The 16,692-nt window shown below is 35.1% G+C and overlaps 1 protein-coding gene across 1 annotated transcript in view; it reads right to left on the minus strand.

Moving 5' to 3' along the window:
• The window catches only part of PKHD1L1 (PKHD1 like 1), a gene marked incomplete at both ends in the record, with an annotated part of 139,420 nt that overhangs the window by 59,255 nt on the left and 63,473 nt on the right, over positions 1-16,692 (minus strand). The window contains 13 exons of the mRNA XM_084229761.1: positions 202-358; positions 1,300-1,474; positions 3,191-3,340; positions 4,026-4,274; positions 5,983-6,967; positions 7,639-7,865; positions 8,422-8,592; positions 9,417-9,605; positions 10,278-10,382; positions 11,122-11,264; positions 13,002-13,197; positions 13,615-13,747; positions 15,960-16,081. Of these exons, the coding sequence (XP_084085887.1) occupies positions 202-358; positions 1,300-1,474; positions 3,191-3,340; positions 4,026-4,274; positions 5,983-6,967; positions 7,639-7,865; positions 8,422-8,592; positions 9,417-9,605; positions 10,278-10,382; positions 11,122-11,264; positions 13,002-13,197; positions 13,615-13,747; positions 15,960-16,081 (3,002 nt within the window). The remainder of the gene's footprint in view (positions 1-201; positions 359-1,299; positions 1,475-3,190; positions 3,341-4,025; positions 4,275-5,982; positions 6,968-7,638; positions 7,866-8,421; positions 8,593-9,416; positions 9,606-10,277; positions 10,383-11,121; positions 11,265-13,001; positions 13,198-13,614; positions 13,748-15,959; positions 16,082-16,692) is intronic.

Raw genomic sequence — 16,692 nt, forward strand, 5'->3', positions numbered from 1 at the left:
GTTATAAAGCAAAACATCCATTGCCAGTTAGCCCCCAACCCAGACTCATTAAAACTCTGAAATAATAAAATTTTAGTAATAAGCAATAAAAACATAAACTGTTTTCATCTTATTATATAGTCATGTCTCAGTTGGTTTTTGGAGACTTTAACAGTGAAAATTCCATTACCAATTACATCACCTCCCAACTATTGCTATTACCTGTTTGGCCAAGCCGACATTTCTGATACTGACATGCACCGAAGCCCACCCTGAAGGTGTGTGGGCATTTGTTATGCAGATGATATGTGTCTGGTTGGAATATTCAACATCACATTTGGTTTCAGCTATGGTGATTGAAACATCCTGCATATTTTCACTGAAAAAGAAAAAGAACTTAGATGCTTTTTTTAAATTTCTAGGTCACACGGTCAAACCCTAATGGCCATATGCACTATTGAATAAAGATCTTACTCTACATTCATCAAAGTGCAGACTGACATATTTTTTTCAGTAGTAAGGTTTCAAAATATTTGTTGAGAAAAAGGTAACCTAGGAGATCAAGAGACCAGCAGAAAAAAATTGCACAAACTAATAGGCATTTCAGGATTGGGGAAAAACTGCCTTGGGTTCAATTTATTGAAAGATTCTTTGCCAGTTTCCAAACAGGCAACTTCACAAGAGACTTTCAGGATTGTTTTGTCTATGTGACGTTTCATTCAATTCACAGACTTTAATCTCCATCTGAAAATGCAAGATTAAGTCATAAATATTTGTGGAGTTAAAATTGCCTTCTTTGATTTTGAAATCAACCTTATCCATTTGAAGAATGACAGTAGGACAGTAAAGTACAAAAATTTTTGGCAAATAATGAATATATTTAGGGAAAAAGAATCTGGCCATGACAATGAAATATTCCTGATGCACGAAGAGGTGCTTCGTCAGCCCAATGAAGCAAGTTCATTGTTGTTGTTAAAATGTTGAGGAAAGTGTAACAAGAAGGTGACTTATGTTTTTAAAGACACTTACTAGGATTCGTGACATTATTTAACCTCTCTAATCTCAATCTCCATACTATAAAATGGTCTAAATATAATATCTAACAAGGGAAGGTAGGAATGGGGTAGGGACGTGCTGTAACAGATTAAGTAGTCCATATATGTTAGCTATAGTATGATTACATGCCTCCTGCATGACTTTTGAGCACATGGTTACACATTACAGACTATATTTAAGCTCCGTCTTAACATACAAGAGAGCAGGCATGATGACTTGAGTTTGGAAATAAGCACCAATGTATGTACACGTGTAGACAGTTACCTGAAGCCTGAACCCATGACTGTAAGTCTGGTGCCCCCAGCTGTACTGCCTCTCCTGGGAGATATTTCAGTGATGAGTGGAGTCAGTGACATAGTGTATGTAAAAGGAGTCATGGACTGTGACAGATCCTTTCCATTGACCACACTCACTTCACAGGCTTGCTCAGGTCCGCTGCCTATGATAAGAGGAGTCAATTGAGTACCATTCTTATTCATTTACAAAACCTCCAACATCCTCAATAACATCTTCCTTTCCCAAATCACTTTCCAGTATATGTGTGTAATCATACCGATCTACTGCCATTGTCAATTCATCAGGTTCATGCATATTATCACAGGTTCAAAAAAAAAATCCTTTCACCTTTGGAGTGTCTTACACCGATGATTCTACAAACCTGCTTGTTAGACTTCCAGCCCTAGACAATCCAACATGGCAAATTACATCAAGAAGGAAGGAGGAACTGCTAACGGCAGGCATACAGACAATAGGAAGGAGTGACAGCTGAAAGCAAGGTAAGAGACAGAAAAACTACAGAAACCAATAAAAACATGTAAAAACAAAAAAGGAAGCAGAGCTAGTTTTCAGACAACCTAAAAACCTCAAGAAATCTTGACAGCACTGCTGCATTTAAAAAAAAAAAAGTCAGGATACAAACTCTGATGTTGAAATGGTAAACAAGCCTGGTCATAAAAAGTTACAATTTCTTCAACATTCTTTGTCTAATAAATCAGAGAAAGAAGCCAAATTTCTTTAAAGTTTTTTTTAAAAAACATTTGTATGTAAAATATGTCCTATATCATCTGGGATATTCCCCTTGATTCTACTTAAACTGTTAGACAATTAAAATGTATTGTGAATTTAAAATACCAGATATTTATTTATTTATTTATTTATTTATTTATTTATTTATTTATTTTCAATTGAGGTAATACTAGAATACCCCATCTGGTATTATCGCCATAATATACCTACCATGAAGTCACCCATAGTCCACCACCATGTTCACTGTACTTCCTTCTTTGTTTTTATCCCTCTTCCCGGAGCCCCACCTCCCTGATACTTCCGTTCTGTAGTTAAGCTTTCAAGGGTTAGTTTTTAAGCTTGTCTTTATCTTATTCTTAGCTTAGTTACTTGTATTCTACATATTAGTGGCACCATCTGAAAATACCAGATATTTAAAACACATAACAACCCACTGGAGGAGGGTTACTATATGTGTATTTAATAGATGGAAAAATTGAAGCAGAGGGGATTTAAGTTAGCTAGTTAAAGGTGAAACAGTAGTGGCAAAACAGATGCAGAGGCTACTCAGAGTCCATCTCTTAATCACTAAATAAAAATAAATATAAGTGATATTATCAAATCATTTAGCACATCTTTCATATAACATTCACTTTATATATTAACTTACTAAATCTCACTGTAATCTTATAAAATAGTTATTGTCATTATTTTCACTTTCATGATGAGGAAACTGAGGCCCAGGAAGGTTGACTATCTTACCCCAAAAAGAGCTTGGGTTTGAACCTTGGCGAACAGAGTTCACACTCATAACCATTACACCATCCTATCTAACTCTCTAAATAGGAACTAATCTAACACTTCAATGAGAACTAAAATGTGTTCTCTATTAGGCATGCTTCATAAACTAAGAGCCTACTGTTTATGTGATAAACTGAAAAACTGCATTTCAAACAACCCTAAAAGTTATAAATCTTTAAAGACAGATAAACCTAGAAAACAAAGTTCTGAATACTTAAAATCAGAGCAGTAATAAAGATGCTGAATTACTCCAAAATACACAAAAACTTGAAAAGAGAAATTCAGACTCTAATCTTCATAAAATTAACCATTTTTTAAAGACTGCCATTTTTTTTTCCTGGCAACTTACCATTATTAGGTGGTATTTTACATAATAATGTTTTATCATCAGATATAAGCCTGTCGACTGCACATTCTGAGTCACATATTAATACAACTGAATTTTCTGGATTAAACCCTATGCCTGTCAGGATCATGGTTTGACCTCCTCCAAAGCTCCCTAGGTAGGAAAGAGAAACAGCAAAACACAGATAATTAAAAGAAAACCTGCTCTGTCTATATTTAATTTTCTTTTAAAACCTGAAATGGAAGTTGGAGTATATGAAAGATTCTTAACTGAAATTATGTATCATATCACATATATGATATCATATCATATCAGACCTTTACAATGCAACAGTCTCATGAAAACCTTCACTGAGTAATTGTGTATCTAACCATTTATTTAAATAACTTTTGGAACTAAAATTTCCTTCTAAAGAGATGGTAAAGAGTTTCAGAGCAGTAAAAAAATTTTTTTTAATTACTATTATACTTAAGACTACACTGGTTATACTTTGTTTAAAAAGAAAACAGTACTTATTTATGTAGACATAATTACAAGCCAGTGACGTCTTAACATTACTAAAAAAAAAAAAAAGAACTTTCACATGTACCTTGGCCATTTTAAGTAGGGTTAAATTTTAACATTATAACATTAAGTAAAATGTAGGCATTAAACTCATATTTTGAAATGACTGATACTCTTGAATGCTTCCCTATTCGATACACAAATGAAAGATTTTTATGTCATAGGAATTCAAATTTTGACCCTGTTTAAAGAATATGTTTCCTTTCCCAAGATAACCTAAGTGCTTCCTCAAACAACATAAAATATTTCTAGGGTGCTACATGTTCAGGACTACCTTGGCTTGGATGAATATTTTGAATATCTAGTGGGTACTCAAATGCAACTGTGGACACGGCAGAGCCTTTGGTCTTATGATGCAACACAACAGGAAAAGTGCCACCAGAGTGATCTCCAACGATGCACTGTAACACACTATCGTTGACCATGGTTACATTACATGGGACATTATTTATCATCACTGAAATTTCCAAGACATCAACACCCAAATTAGATCCAGAGATCTGAATTTCAGTTCCTGGTGGACCTTTAAAAAAAAAAAAATCAAACAATGTAATTCCAATACTTGCAGATGCATTTAAAGATAGATCTATTTAATTCCAAAAGCAAAATAAGATCTGGTATTTGAAAACTAATGTTTAAAACACATATATGCATTTCACTATAATATGCATTGTAATATACATTGTAATAGTTGCTAGTTATTTTCCTCAACATTCATTATTTTCCAGACCTGTTCATTCTAGTGAGTTGTAAGCTACTAATTCCTCCTTGCAGACAAGAGAGAAGAAAGGAAAGATCTAGAGTTAGGAAACAGAAGTTGAGCAGGAATGTTGGAGTATATTACAAGAATGGGGTTGACTATTTTTTATATTTGATATTTTCCCGATTTGCACAATTCTTTTGAGGATGGACTATTTTTCTTAATTAAAATATTTTCAAAATATATGACTTGATAAACAAAATTATGATATAAAATTATCTGTCATATAGTAAATACAAAAAATGAGGACATAATTTAGACTTGTAGAGGAATGTTACATAAATAAGCTTTTCAAAAGCCTGAAAATTACCAAACAAACTAGCATAAGGACGATCTAGTCTTCGCTTAGAAAAATGAATCAATCTAAATAAGTAAATCTTTATTTTTAAAGTTAAGCTTCATATACATATATATTTTTAAAGATTTATTTAATTATACAAGAACTAGGGTACAGGTCAGAGGCATGGGAGGGTGAGAGAATTCACCAGAGACAGAGCAGGGAGCAGAACAGGCAGACAGATGAAGACACTGCTGAGGGGAGCAGTGGGCATGACAGGAGAGGTCTGCTGCACCATGTGAGTTTCTCCCTGGCCAGCCAGGAATTGAACCGGCGCTGCAGAGGCTGGGGACAGATTCACAGCATGGCGCGCAATCTGCTGCACCACTGGGGAGGCCCTAAATAAGTAAATCTTTATAATATGTTCTTCATTTGAATGGGCCAAATACCTCCTTAAAAAGAATTCTCTTGTATCAACTAGTTAATAATCTATTTTTATATTTATGGAAATAAGATATTTGAATAATTATCATTCTTGGTAAAATCAATTGCTTGTGAATTTGAAGAGGTTTTCTTAGCCTATATCAATATTAATGGCATAGATTACCAGTTTTAATTCATGGATATTCATCTATTTCTTCCTCATTAAAATTTAAGTCATGTTAATAAGGATTTTGTTCCAAAATAGAAGTTGGAATTTGACTAAATATTTTATCTCAAGAATGTGCAAAATAGGGCCTCCCTGGTGGCACAAGGGGTTAAGCACTGCACTGTGAAGCAATTTGCAGCCTCTGCAGCACGAGTTCGAATTCCAGTCAGCCAGAGAGCAACCCACATGGCGCAGCAGACCTCTCCTAACTTGCCTGCTGCTCCCCTCAGCAGTATACTTCAGTCGATCTGCTTGTTCTGTTCCCCACTCTGTCTCTGGTGAATCCTCTCACACCCCACATCTCTGTCCTGTATCCCAGCTCTTATATGCATTGATAAATAAATCTTTAAAAATAAAAAAAGAATGTGCAGAATACACAAAATAGAGACCACATATAATATCATGAATCCTATGTATTAATTGGGTCAAGTGTGATTGTCTAAAATTACATCTTAATAATCATGTATAAACATTATTCTAATATATACAAATAAATATTACTGAAAATATGATATCAAGACAATCAAAGGCAGATATTGGAGTACCTGTACGCGGGACAATTCCACTGAGAAGCGGAGTATTCTCCAAGGCATAGGTAAATGACAGAGGCTGATAAGCAACTGCATTAACAAAGATCTTCACACCAACTCTTCCAGCTGTCCCTGTAGGAGTGTGGCAGTGGACTTCACTGGAGTTGACAGAGATGATTTGACAAGGGTCATCCCCAACAATTATTGTGGTGTTGCCTGGATAGAAGCCATTTCCTACGATCACCAGTGTTGTTCCACCACCAATGCTTCCTGAAGTTGGTGTGACAGATGCTACTGCAGGGCTGATGACAGTAAGGTTTCCCAGAGCTAAGCCTTTGGGTCTCACTACAACACTAAGAGAATGGAGTCCAGCTGGGAGAGGAGTCACAAGAACAGTGATGTTATGTTCATTAACATCTATTACTCTGAACTGCTGGTTTCCCATGTAAACAGCAATGTCCTCCAAGATGGTACCAAAACCTTCTCCTTCAATAAGAACATTTCCAGACCCTGTGATAGAGTTTGGGGATATTCTTGTTATGAAAGGAGTGATGCTTTCTAAATATGAAAAGCTGCAGTTCCCCTGACACTGGGCAGGTACTCCATGTATTAGAAGATCTATTTTCACAAGCTGTTGGGGAGCAGGAGATGTTTCACATTCAATGGCTGTATAATTCACTGAGAGAACTTTACAAAGAAAATGCCCCAGATGGACTTCTACACCTGCAGAAGAAGCTGCAAATCCGGATCCTTTTATGATCACTTTTGTCATTCCTGTGGTTGACCCTGCATTTGGCACCACGATGTCAATATTTGGCAAAAGTACAAATCGCCTATCAAATTCATTGGACAAGGTGTTGATTGCAGTGCCCAGGTTGGAGACAGTTAATGTGACAATTTCCCTGATGCCAACATCCATTGTGTTTTGAGGGTCAATATGACACATAATGGAATGGTCATTACTTTTTTCTACAATACAAGGGTAGCCACCAATTGTCACCTGAAAGTAAAACGAGTATAAAATCAGATCACTACATTACTCTAGAATGAACATAAATTTTATATTAGCAACAACTTAAAAATTAATCATGTGCAGATTTTTTATTTTTAAATTAAATTTTGGGGGCTGATTAAGGCACATTTTGGATCATTTTAAAATTACATTATTATTGTACTGAATGTTCATAGCTATATTACTCACAAGCTGAAAAAACATGAAAACAACCCATTCATATTCAACCATAAGAAGAAATGAAATAGATACTTAGTGCAATAAAGATGAACTTTGAAAACATTATGATTGGTGAATAAAATCAGTCACAAATGACCATGTATTATATGGTTCTAGTTTTAAGAAATGTCCTGAATAGGGAAATCCACAGAGACAGAAAGTTGATTAGTGGTTGTCTAGGGCCAAGAAGGAGGAAGGTGTAGAAATAATGCCTAAGGTTCCTTTTGGAGATAGTGACCATGTTCTAAAATTGAGTATGTTGAAAAGTACACAATTCTGTGAATATTCTAAAAGCTGCTACTAATTGTGGAACCTAAATGGATGTGCTGTGTGGTATGTGAATTATATCACAATGAAACTCTCCGAAATTAAATTATAAGGTTATGGATGAAATATTTTCCTTTAATTGAGGATATAGAATAAGATCTTTATATTCTTACCTTATTAGCACATGTGATATTACTGAAGCCACGTCCAGAAATTGTTATCATTTCATTTACTGTTCCAGTGGAAGGACTAATTTTGTTTATAGATGGTGAAAAACAACTTGAGAGTTGAAAGAAGAATCTATCTGAATCTTTAACCCTAGTATTGTTCAGGCTACATGGTGGTTCTGTTGCTAAGCAACCTGCCATGGAGCTTCCCAGGTGCCAATTCACAGGTTCACCTTTAGACAAAAAAACTACCTGTCAGTCATGGATAATATTCTAAAGCAAGAACTATTTTCAGACTCATTACTCTTTAATTTGATGATGGTGGTTTGTATTTTGGTAAAATATTTCCTTTTTATTGAATGACAAGAGTGGCACAGGCTTTAATACAAAGCTAAAAAGCAATACCTGGACAAAGATGGAACAGTAAAGAGAGGAGAATGAATACAAAATTAATTATATTTCAATTTACCTAAGGCCAGATCCCAGGCAAAAGGAAAATAATAACATCATCGCACATTTTAACATATTTTGGGCATGTACTGTATCAGAACTTTATCACATGACCTCTCAATGGAAGCTTACAAAGTTTCTGGAAAACTGGCAGGAAAATATTAACAAGTTCTTTATTTTATAGAATACATCCCAGCCCCAGAGCAGTCCAGATCTACTCAAGGTCATGAGGCCAGGAAGAGACAGAGGCAGAATTAGACCAGTCACATGCTTCCTATTTCAAAAAGGTCACATTACCCTGGCCACCTGAGTTATAGGGTTTGTCTTTGACCCTCTTACCTTGAGCATATGTGGATTCAGTGCTACCCACAAACAGATGTAGGGGAAGATGCCTGGTTTCAGCTGGCACAACATTAATGACTCCTTGGAGAAACACAGACTGAGCCTCATCAACATACCCGCTGCTATAATAATGGATTCCAGGTGAAGTAAATTGGTAAGAAAATGAACCTGCCATAAAATAAGATTGCACATAATAAATACAAGCAATTAATGCATCTTTGAAAAGAAATTTGAAGTGATCATTCAAAAGCAGATGCGGTTGACAGGTTTCTAATTTCTGATGTGTGTGGTATTTCAATAGGAAGTGGTAAGGAAATGACTCATGGGCTGTAAAAGAGCTATTTTGTATAATGGAATTACATCCCAGGAAGACAAAATCTAGCATTCATTTTTCTAGGAAACCATATCAAGTCTGACGTAACTTATAAAATATTAAAGAAAAACAAATCGTGGCTCGTGTTCACCAGTGAAAGGCTCAAACTGCTACACATTTAGAACAAAACACAGTCTAAAAGGCACCCCCACTGAGCTGTCCTGGGAGAAATATTGATTTTAAAGCTAATTACAATCACTAGGAGTACCTTACTTGCTACCAGGTTGGTATGATCAAAACACATATTCCAGTTTTTCTTTCTACTTTGCCAGTTTTGATATATTTTTCAATTAATTGACACTTCCAAAATGAATAGAGCATTTCTGATACCAGAATTCATCTTGAATGTATGAGATACCTTGCAAATATATATAATATTCTATAAATGTGTAATGTTTTACTACAGTATAAAAATGCCTACTAAAACATGTTGTAAATTTGTATATATCATGTAAAAACACTATTTTGTGGGAGACAATTATTTCTAAATATTTTTATTGAGTTAATATAGTAGTTAGTACTGTGCATTGTATAAAAGCACTTTAAATCTAAACTGTCTTTTCATTATATCTAGGAAAAAGAAGCATAATACAATACTCAACAAAGTACTGAAGCATACCTGAAGCAGATTTTTCTTTTCCATTTGTAAACCCTTTACCATCATAAACTACACTTCCGGGACTGGACACAGAGAAAACTCTAAATCCTATCCTCATAAGAAATGGATGTGTTTGCCACTGCCACATCACTGTGTCTCCCACAGACACATTTAACACTGATGGCGACCAAGCATAGCCCACTCCATGTACTGGGAACAAGAAATGAGTCATATGTTAGAATAAAAAAGGAAAAGGAGTAAAAATTCCTAGTAACTATCTTTGACAAAGTATTACATTTTCATACAGTCATTACTAAGAAATTTCTTGATTAACACTATAAAACTTTCAGGTGCATAATTTAAACTGAAAAATAATGGAAAATAAGATGATGAGAAACAAAGGGAAAAAATAAACCATAAAACTTCAAAGCAGATGGTTAAGAGACAACAGAAAAAAATCACAAAGTCAATAAACAGGATTCTCTGAAACACCATACAGAATAGTCTGTTACCCTATATACAATTCTTTATGCGTAAGAATTTTCTCAGGTGTAGAAGCGCACAAAATTTATATAATTTCAATCTGAACATTTATTTAGAAAGCCATGACCAATAACAAGCTATAGTTATTCTGCAGGTTTTGTACTGCAGGCAAATCAAAAGTCAACTTCTGAACTTGGAAATTTTAAAATTGTCTTTTAGACTCACCACCGATTGTAGCCTGCTATGTCAATGAAATAAATTATAAACCAAATAATGACAAATTTACAGAAAGAAATAACAATCCTTATTCTCTTTTTGAAGTAGTAAATAAATAAACATGAAATTAATTCCAGGGTAAAGTGCTTCCATTATTTATAATATATAAATACTGGCTGATACCTGAATCCTCCCCACTATTGGTAATCCTGAATACATTCCCTGGAGACTGAAGAATACATTTTATGACATTTTCTGATGATGATGTCACATTACAAGGGAAGGACCCTAGAAAAAATAAAAAGGCAAAAATGTTTTCAAATGTTTTATGTTTTATGTGAAATGTTGCGTTGATTATTAATTATTATAATTAATAATCAAAAAAGTACAAGTATCCCATAGGATCTTTATTCTTTTTTTCTCATCATCATGTTTGACTACTGATTATTTTTAGAACAGAGAATGCCCTCCTTTTAAGTGTTCTGTAGACATTAAATATACAATAATAATTCATTGAAATAAAAAGCAATTGTTCAGTTTCTCTCTCTTTTTTTAAATACTGGGCAGCCACACATGGTGTCTGTCCCATGCCTTTATTTTTTTTTTTAAAGATTTGTTTATTTATACAAGAACTGGGGTACAGGCCAGAGGTGCGGGAAGGTGAGAGAATTCAACAGAGTCAGAGCAGGGAGCAGAAGAGGCAGAAGGACCGAAAACACTGCTGAGGGGAGCAGCAGGTGTGACAGGAGAAGTCTGCAGCACCATGTGTGTATCTCCCAGGCCGGCCAGGAATCAAACCCACACTGCAGAGGCTGCGGACTCCTTCATAGTGCTGCGCTTAACCTGCTGCACCACCGGGAGGCCCTTTTCAGTTTCTCTTTAACACCTTAACTGAATACACCTAATCCTATATAGACTAATAGAAAAATAAAGCTGCTGTAATTGCAGAGTATTTATCTCATCACTTATAATAAATCCTGTAAGGTGAGAAAAATGACTAACAGTTCTATGAAGATGAAACTCTTACCGAAGAGCACAGTGTTCTCGGTTGGTATCGTGCTAAATCCTAAACCCATTATAGTGACTTCAGTTCCACCATATAAAGAGCCTCTCTGTGGAAATATGTTGGTTACTTCCAAAACATACTGTATAGAAGCATTTAACTTGTTTCTGCAAAAGAAAAATTAGTCAATTCTTCTATGAGCCTTTCATGGAATCATGCTGCTAAACTTTTATTAGGATATAATTCATTTAAAACAAAGTAATTGAATCTTTAGACATCCTTTTTTCAAACTAGATACTTTGGTAATTATTATGACCTTAATTTGGTTGGATTATATATGCAATTTATATATTTCATATATATATACATATATATTTCCCATATAGACACATATATTTATGTATATAACATATATATTTCATATTATAATACATGCATACTGAATTTTCCCAAAATAGGTAAATTAGATTTTTGAAAATCCCATGGTAGAATAATTTGAAATATAAGCTTTTAAAAGATTTTACAATATTAAAGGAAAAATATGGTTATGAGAAATGAAATCATGAGAAAATATCATGAAATCCCTAAAAGTATTTTATTTATTCATTAGCGTTAAACATAAAGGCAGCACTCAGCTATAAAAAGAACAACAATGGAATTCCATACATTTTATATAACTAATAAACATTCTGTGCAATTATTTTGGAATTTGTCATTCTGTTTACTGGAAACCTGTCACGCTCCTCCTACCCACTATGTCAATGATGGGGTTTTAAAATTTGTTTTGCCTTGTTACAGACAACATGTCTGCTAAGAGGCCATAGAAGGGTGCAATGCTTTTCTGACCTGACTTACAGAACACATGCCCCCTTCCTTGATCCCAGCTTACTCAATGGGTCTTTGTGTTTTTATTTAACTTCCTCAGCATGACTGAATTGGTAATTCTTGAACCACCTCCGAAATACTCAATTTTTTACGCTGCCAATTCTACCCACGATATCATCATGTCAAGCACAAACCAATAGCTCTTTTATAATCCATGTGTGTTCTGCCTGGTGAATCTAGGAGATTAGTCTCAGTGCTATCATCCCTATCACCTGAGTTAGATGCTTGGCCAGTGACCTAAGCCACATATGGCCCAGCAGACCCCTACGGTCTCCCCCGCAGCTCCCCTTAGCAGTGTATTTCAATAAAGCTGCCTGTTCTGCTACCCACTCGCTCTGGTGAATCCCCTCACCCCCACACCTCTGGCCTATACCTCAGATCTACACAGAAACAAAACAAACCAAAAGGGCAACTCTGATTTTTAGTTTCCTCTTTTTTCTAAGTATTCTAAAACAGAAACTTCTTTATGCCAGAAATTTTACCAATTAGAGAAGGATTATCTTCATCCTCTCTTTCAGTTGGTTAGTTCCTATTCAATTTTTTGACTTAATTATCATCTTTTAAAAAAACTTCCCTGTTTCCCAGGGAAGCCATCGACATAATTATTTGCTTGAAATCTGTCTCCCCAACAAAACTGTGGGCATCATTAATGGTGGAGACACCTCCTCCTTATTCATCACTATAAATCCACCACTGAGCAATTGTCTGTTTCCTAGAAACTTCTTGATAAATATTTCCAGAATGAGTGAATATCACGTGAGATATATATCTTTATATATGAAGAGAGGTTTTTACAGACTATCTGAGGGGTAACGGTCTCAAAACTAAGTACCAAATTGTACTTTAGGAGATAGTCTCAGAATGTTTTGCAAAGAATTTTGCAAAGAATTCTCTTTGCAAAAGGACATATAAAAAGGTGAATAAAGCAGTTAAAATATTATGTTAATGACTATTCCTTTTCCTATCCCAATACTATTATTCTTTTGTGTTCCAGAACTCCATCATGTTCATTACAATACCTGGTCGATGCAAAACCCCAGTTTCTGATTTCTACATGGATGTCATGTTTTCCAGGAGACAAATTGGGCAAAAGACATCTAATATCTGTGAGGTTCCAGTGAAGAATCTGGCAGGGTTTTCCTCCAACATGCACTTTAATGTTTTGTGTCAGTTCATTTCCAAAGTTATAACCCTTAACTGTCAAATTAACTTCTCCTATTATTTTAAAAGAAAAAGAGTTTCACAAAAAATTCAACTTATTATACAATATGAACTTTGCATATTTAAAGAACCAATTCATCTTTTATATTTCATCAAATTTAGGAAATCCTAACACCTTCAAGGTGAAAAGAAAACTCAAGGAAAGAACCAATAGCTGCCACATGGAGATAAAAATTCATGTTCAGTTGTTTCACTAAAAGAAAAGGCAAAGTATAGATTAAGAAACACTATTTTTCTCCATGTTCAAAGTAAATAGACTAATCTGTGGTTAAAGATAAACAAATTTGTGACTGGTTTTGCTTTCTGAAACAGAACTGCAGGAAAACCATCCCTCAAAAACCTTTCTAAAAATGGCTTCTTTCTCTTTCTACATACATATCAAATGACTGATCTTATTGAAAAATGTCTTACCTAATATTGTCCGTACTTTTGGACTAAAATCAGTTATAACTGGAGTCAGTAAACAATTGTAACTATAAGCATCCTTTGTTTTGGCTTGAAATCCATTGGTAATAACTGAAATATCAACTGTACCCTCAATTCTCTGAAATAATAGGGAAAATTATTAGAAAAATATTAAATGTTAAGATAGAAAAATTGAATAGTTACAACCAAATAGAGTTATTCAAAAATAAAGTTCTGGAAGTGTTTTGTTTCAAAGCCATATATCAGAGCCAGTTTTCAGAAATTTAAAAAGTTGTGGTGTCAAATGGAGGTTGTATATTTGAATTATTTAGATAAAGAGATATTATGTAACAGTTTTGTGGGTGTTTATGATCAGTTTTAATGCATTTATATTACTGGATTCCCAAGGGTTTTTACAATATAGTTGAGACACTCAGGACAAGTGATTCTCTAATCTATAAAGCACAAGTTTTGGCTTCTTGCTCTTAAAGTAGACTCAAGTACAATTTTTATTCCTTTTCACTGATAATTCACATTATTGTGTCTTTTGCTGACTTAGTTTCAGAATCCAATATGAACATTTGAACCACTAAGAGAAATATTTTGTGCTTCCGTTGGTAAAGCACCTAAACAATTTCCAGTTAGGAAAACCACTTGTTCTGGAATCTACTACTTACTTATTGCACACTTGTTGTTTAACTGAATGACATAATTCAAATTTAAATTAAATTAAATAATTTCTAATTTACTGCATACCCCAGATTTTCATCTTCATTATTCAATCCAACATGTGCTCAAATTTACTTTTCCTACTGATTACAACTACATAATATCTACTTTAGCCTACTACATTTATTTATTTATTTATTTATTTATTTACTTGTTTATTTTTAAAGATTTATTTCTCAATGAATACAAGAGCTGAGATACAGGCAGAGGTGCAGGGGGTAAGAGGATTCACCAGAGAAAGTGGGGAACAGGGACTTCCCCAATGGCGCAGCAGTTGAGCACTGGGCTGAGAAGCTGCCTGCAACCTCTGCAGTGCCAGTTGGATCCCCAGCCACTGGGCGAGGGTCCCACATGGCGCGCAGACCTCTCCTGCTGCCCACTGCTCCCCTCAGCAGTGTACCTCGGTCCTTCTGCCTGTTCTGTTCTCCACTCTGGCTCTGGTGAATTCTCTCACCCTCCAGTGCTTCTGACTGTACACAGTGCTTGTATAAATAAATAAATAAATCTTTAAAACTTAAAAAAGAAAGTGGGAAACAGAACAGGCAGACTGACTGAAATACACTGCTGAGGGGAGCCGTGGGCAAGACAGGAGAGGTCTGCTGCACGATGCGGGTTGTTCCCTGATGTGGGTTGTTCCCTGGTCGGCCAGGGATCAAACTCTGCACTGTAGAGGCTGTGGATTGCTTCACAGTGTGGTGCTTAACCCCTTCCGCCACCAGGGAGGCCCCAGTCTACTACATTTTTTTTAAATGTTAGTGACTTAATTCATTATTTGTCCACACATAATAAGCAAATCAGAGTCGTAGCTTAAATCTAATTTTCTAAAATAAAAGCAGTAATTGGTCCTGAGATGCAATGCCTCACGGGGAACTTTGTTTCTGGTCAACAAACTGAAATTTCAGTGTATTTAAAATATATATTCTTTTTTTAAAAGTCTAGATTTATTTCCTTGAAATTTTTTAATTATTTGTTAGCAGTGAATTGTTTTCAACTTTTGATTTATATGGTCATCTCCCATTCATCCTTCAAGTTCTGGCAGCACATCAACTCTCCCATGAAATTCTTTCAGACACTTTCCCCCCCACTGTATTTTATCTTTACTTGGTATCGCATTCAGTTATTTGAAACGAAACACATTGTTTAATACTGATTTATGTGTCTCTGTTCCTTAATGTTGTTAAGTATCTTAAATGTGGAGACAGTGTTTTATAGTTAGATTTTAGCAGAAAGATGGTAAAGAAATTTCTAAAGAGGAAATCTGAAATGCTGGGCCTTCCTGGTTGCTGAAGGGGTTAAGACACAACCTATGAACGAGTTCGATCCCCAGCCAGGGAGATACCCACATGGCACAGCAGACCTCTCCTGACTTGCTCGCTGCTCCCGTAAGCAGTGTATTTCATTCAATCTGCCTGTTCTGTTCCCTACTCTGTCCCTGGTGAATCCTCTCACCCCCTCACACCTCTGGCCTTATATGCATAAATAAATAAATCTTCCAAAAAAACTGAAATGCTGCAGTTTATAAATAAATAAGATGCCCCGTGTTTACCCTACAATGAGGTGTTCCTTAATTCATTCAATATTGGATTTAGAAAAAAAAAAAGATTTGTAATCAGATGACTTACTTTTGGTGTTCTGCAGGTTATTTTATTCACATCCCCTTCAATCACATTGCAAGTATCATTTCCAACTAACACCTTTGAATTTTCATTAAAGCCAAATCCAGATAATGTCAGGAGAGTACCACCTTCAAAAGGAAAAGTCAACAATAGATAAACTACAACAAAAAGAAACGTTGACAATCATCGAACTCATCACTTAAGAATTGTCTAAATACTCAAGAGATGGGTTGGCAAATAGATCAAGGTCAGACCTAGGATGTATATAATCACCACCACACACCAAAGCTTGAGCTCTGAAGACTCAGAGCTAGATTTTTATGATGACCATAAAGTAGCTGGTGAAGTGTCTCAATGAAAGAACACTGATTTGCAACCAACATTTGCTTTGGTACACAACTAGCAACTACTGGGAGCAATGAGAATAAAGTAAGTCTTTTACCAAGCTCCAAATTTTAATAACTAAATGAAAGGAAAATTAAGGGAAAAGATACAATGACATATATTAAAACAAAATCAAAAAAACACACCAAAAATATCAGGACCAAAGAACAAAATTCAAAACCAAGCATGATAAAGCAAACAACTACAAAGGAAATGTAGCAGAGCAGGGAAAATAAGTTATTTTCTTTCCATCTTCTGCATCAGCCTTCCTTTCTCTGAATTGCTCCCGGAACTTTTTCTGGGTCAAGTAGCTCCATTGAGACTGTGCTTACAAATGGAGCAGCTGGTAAGCAGA

The sequence above is a fragment of the Talpa europaea genome, assembly GCF_964194135.1.
Source record: "Talpa europaea genome assembly, chromosome: 3".
NCBI classification, from domain to species: Eukaryota; Metazoa; Chordata; class Mammalia; order Eulipotyphla; family Talpidae; genus Talpa; species Talpa europaea.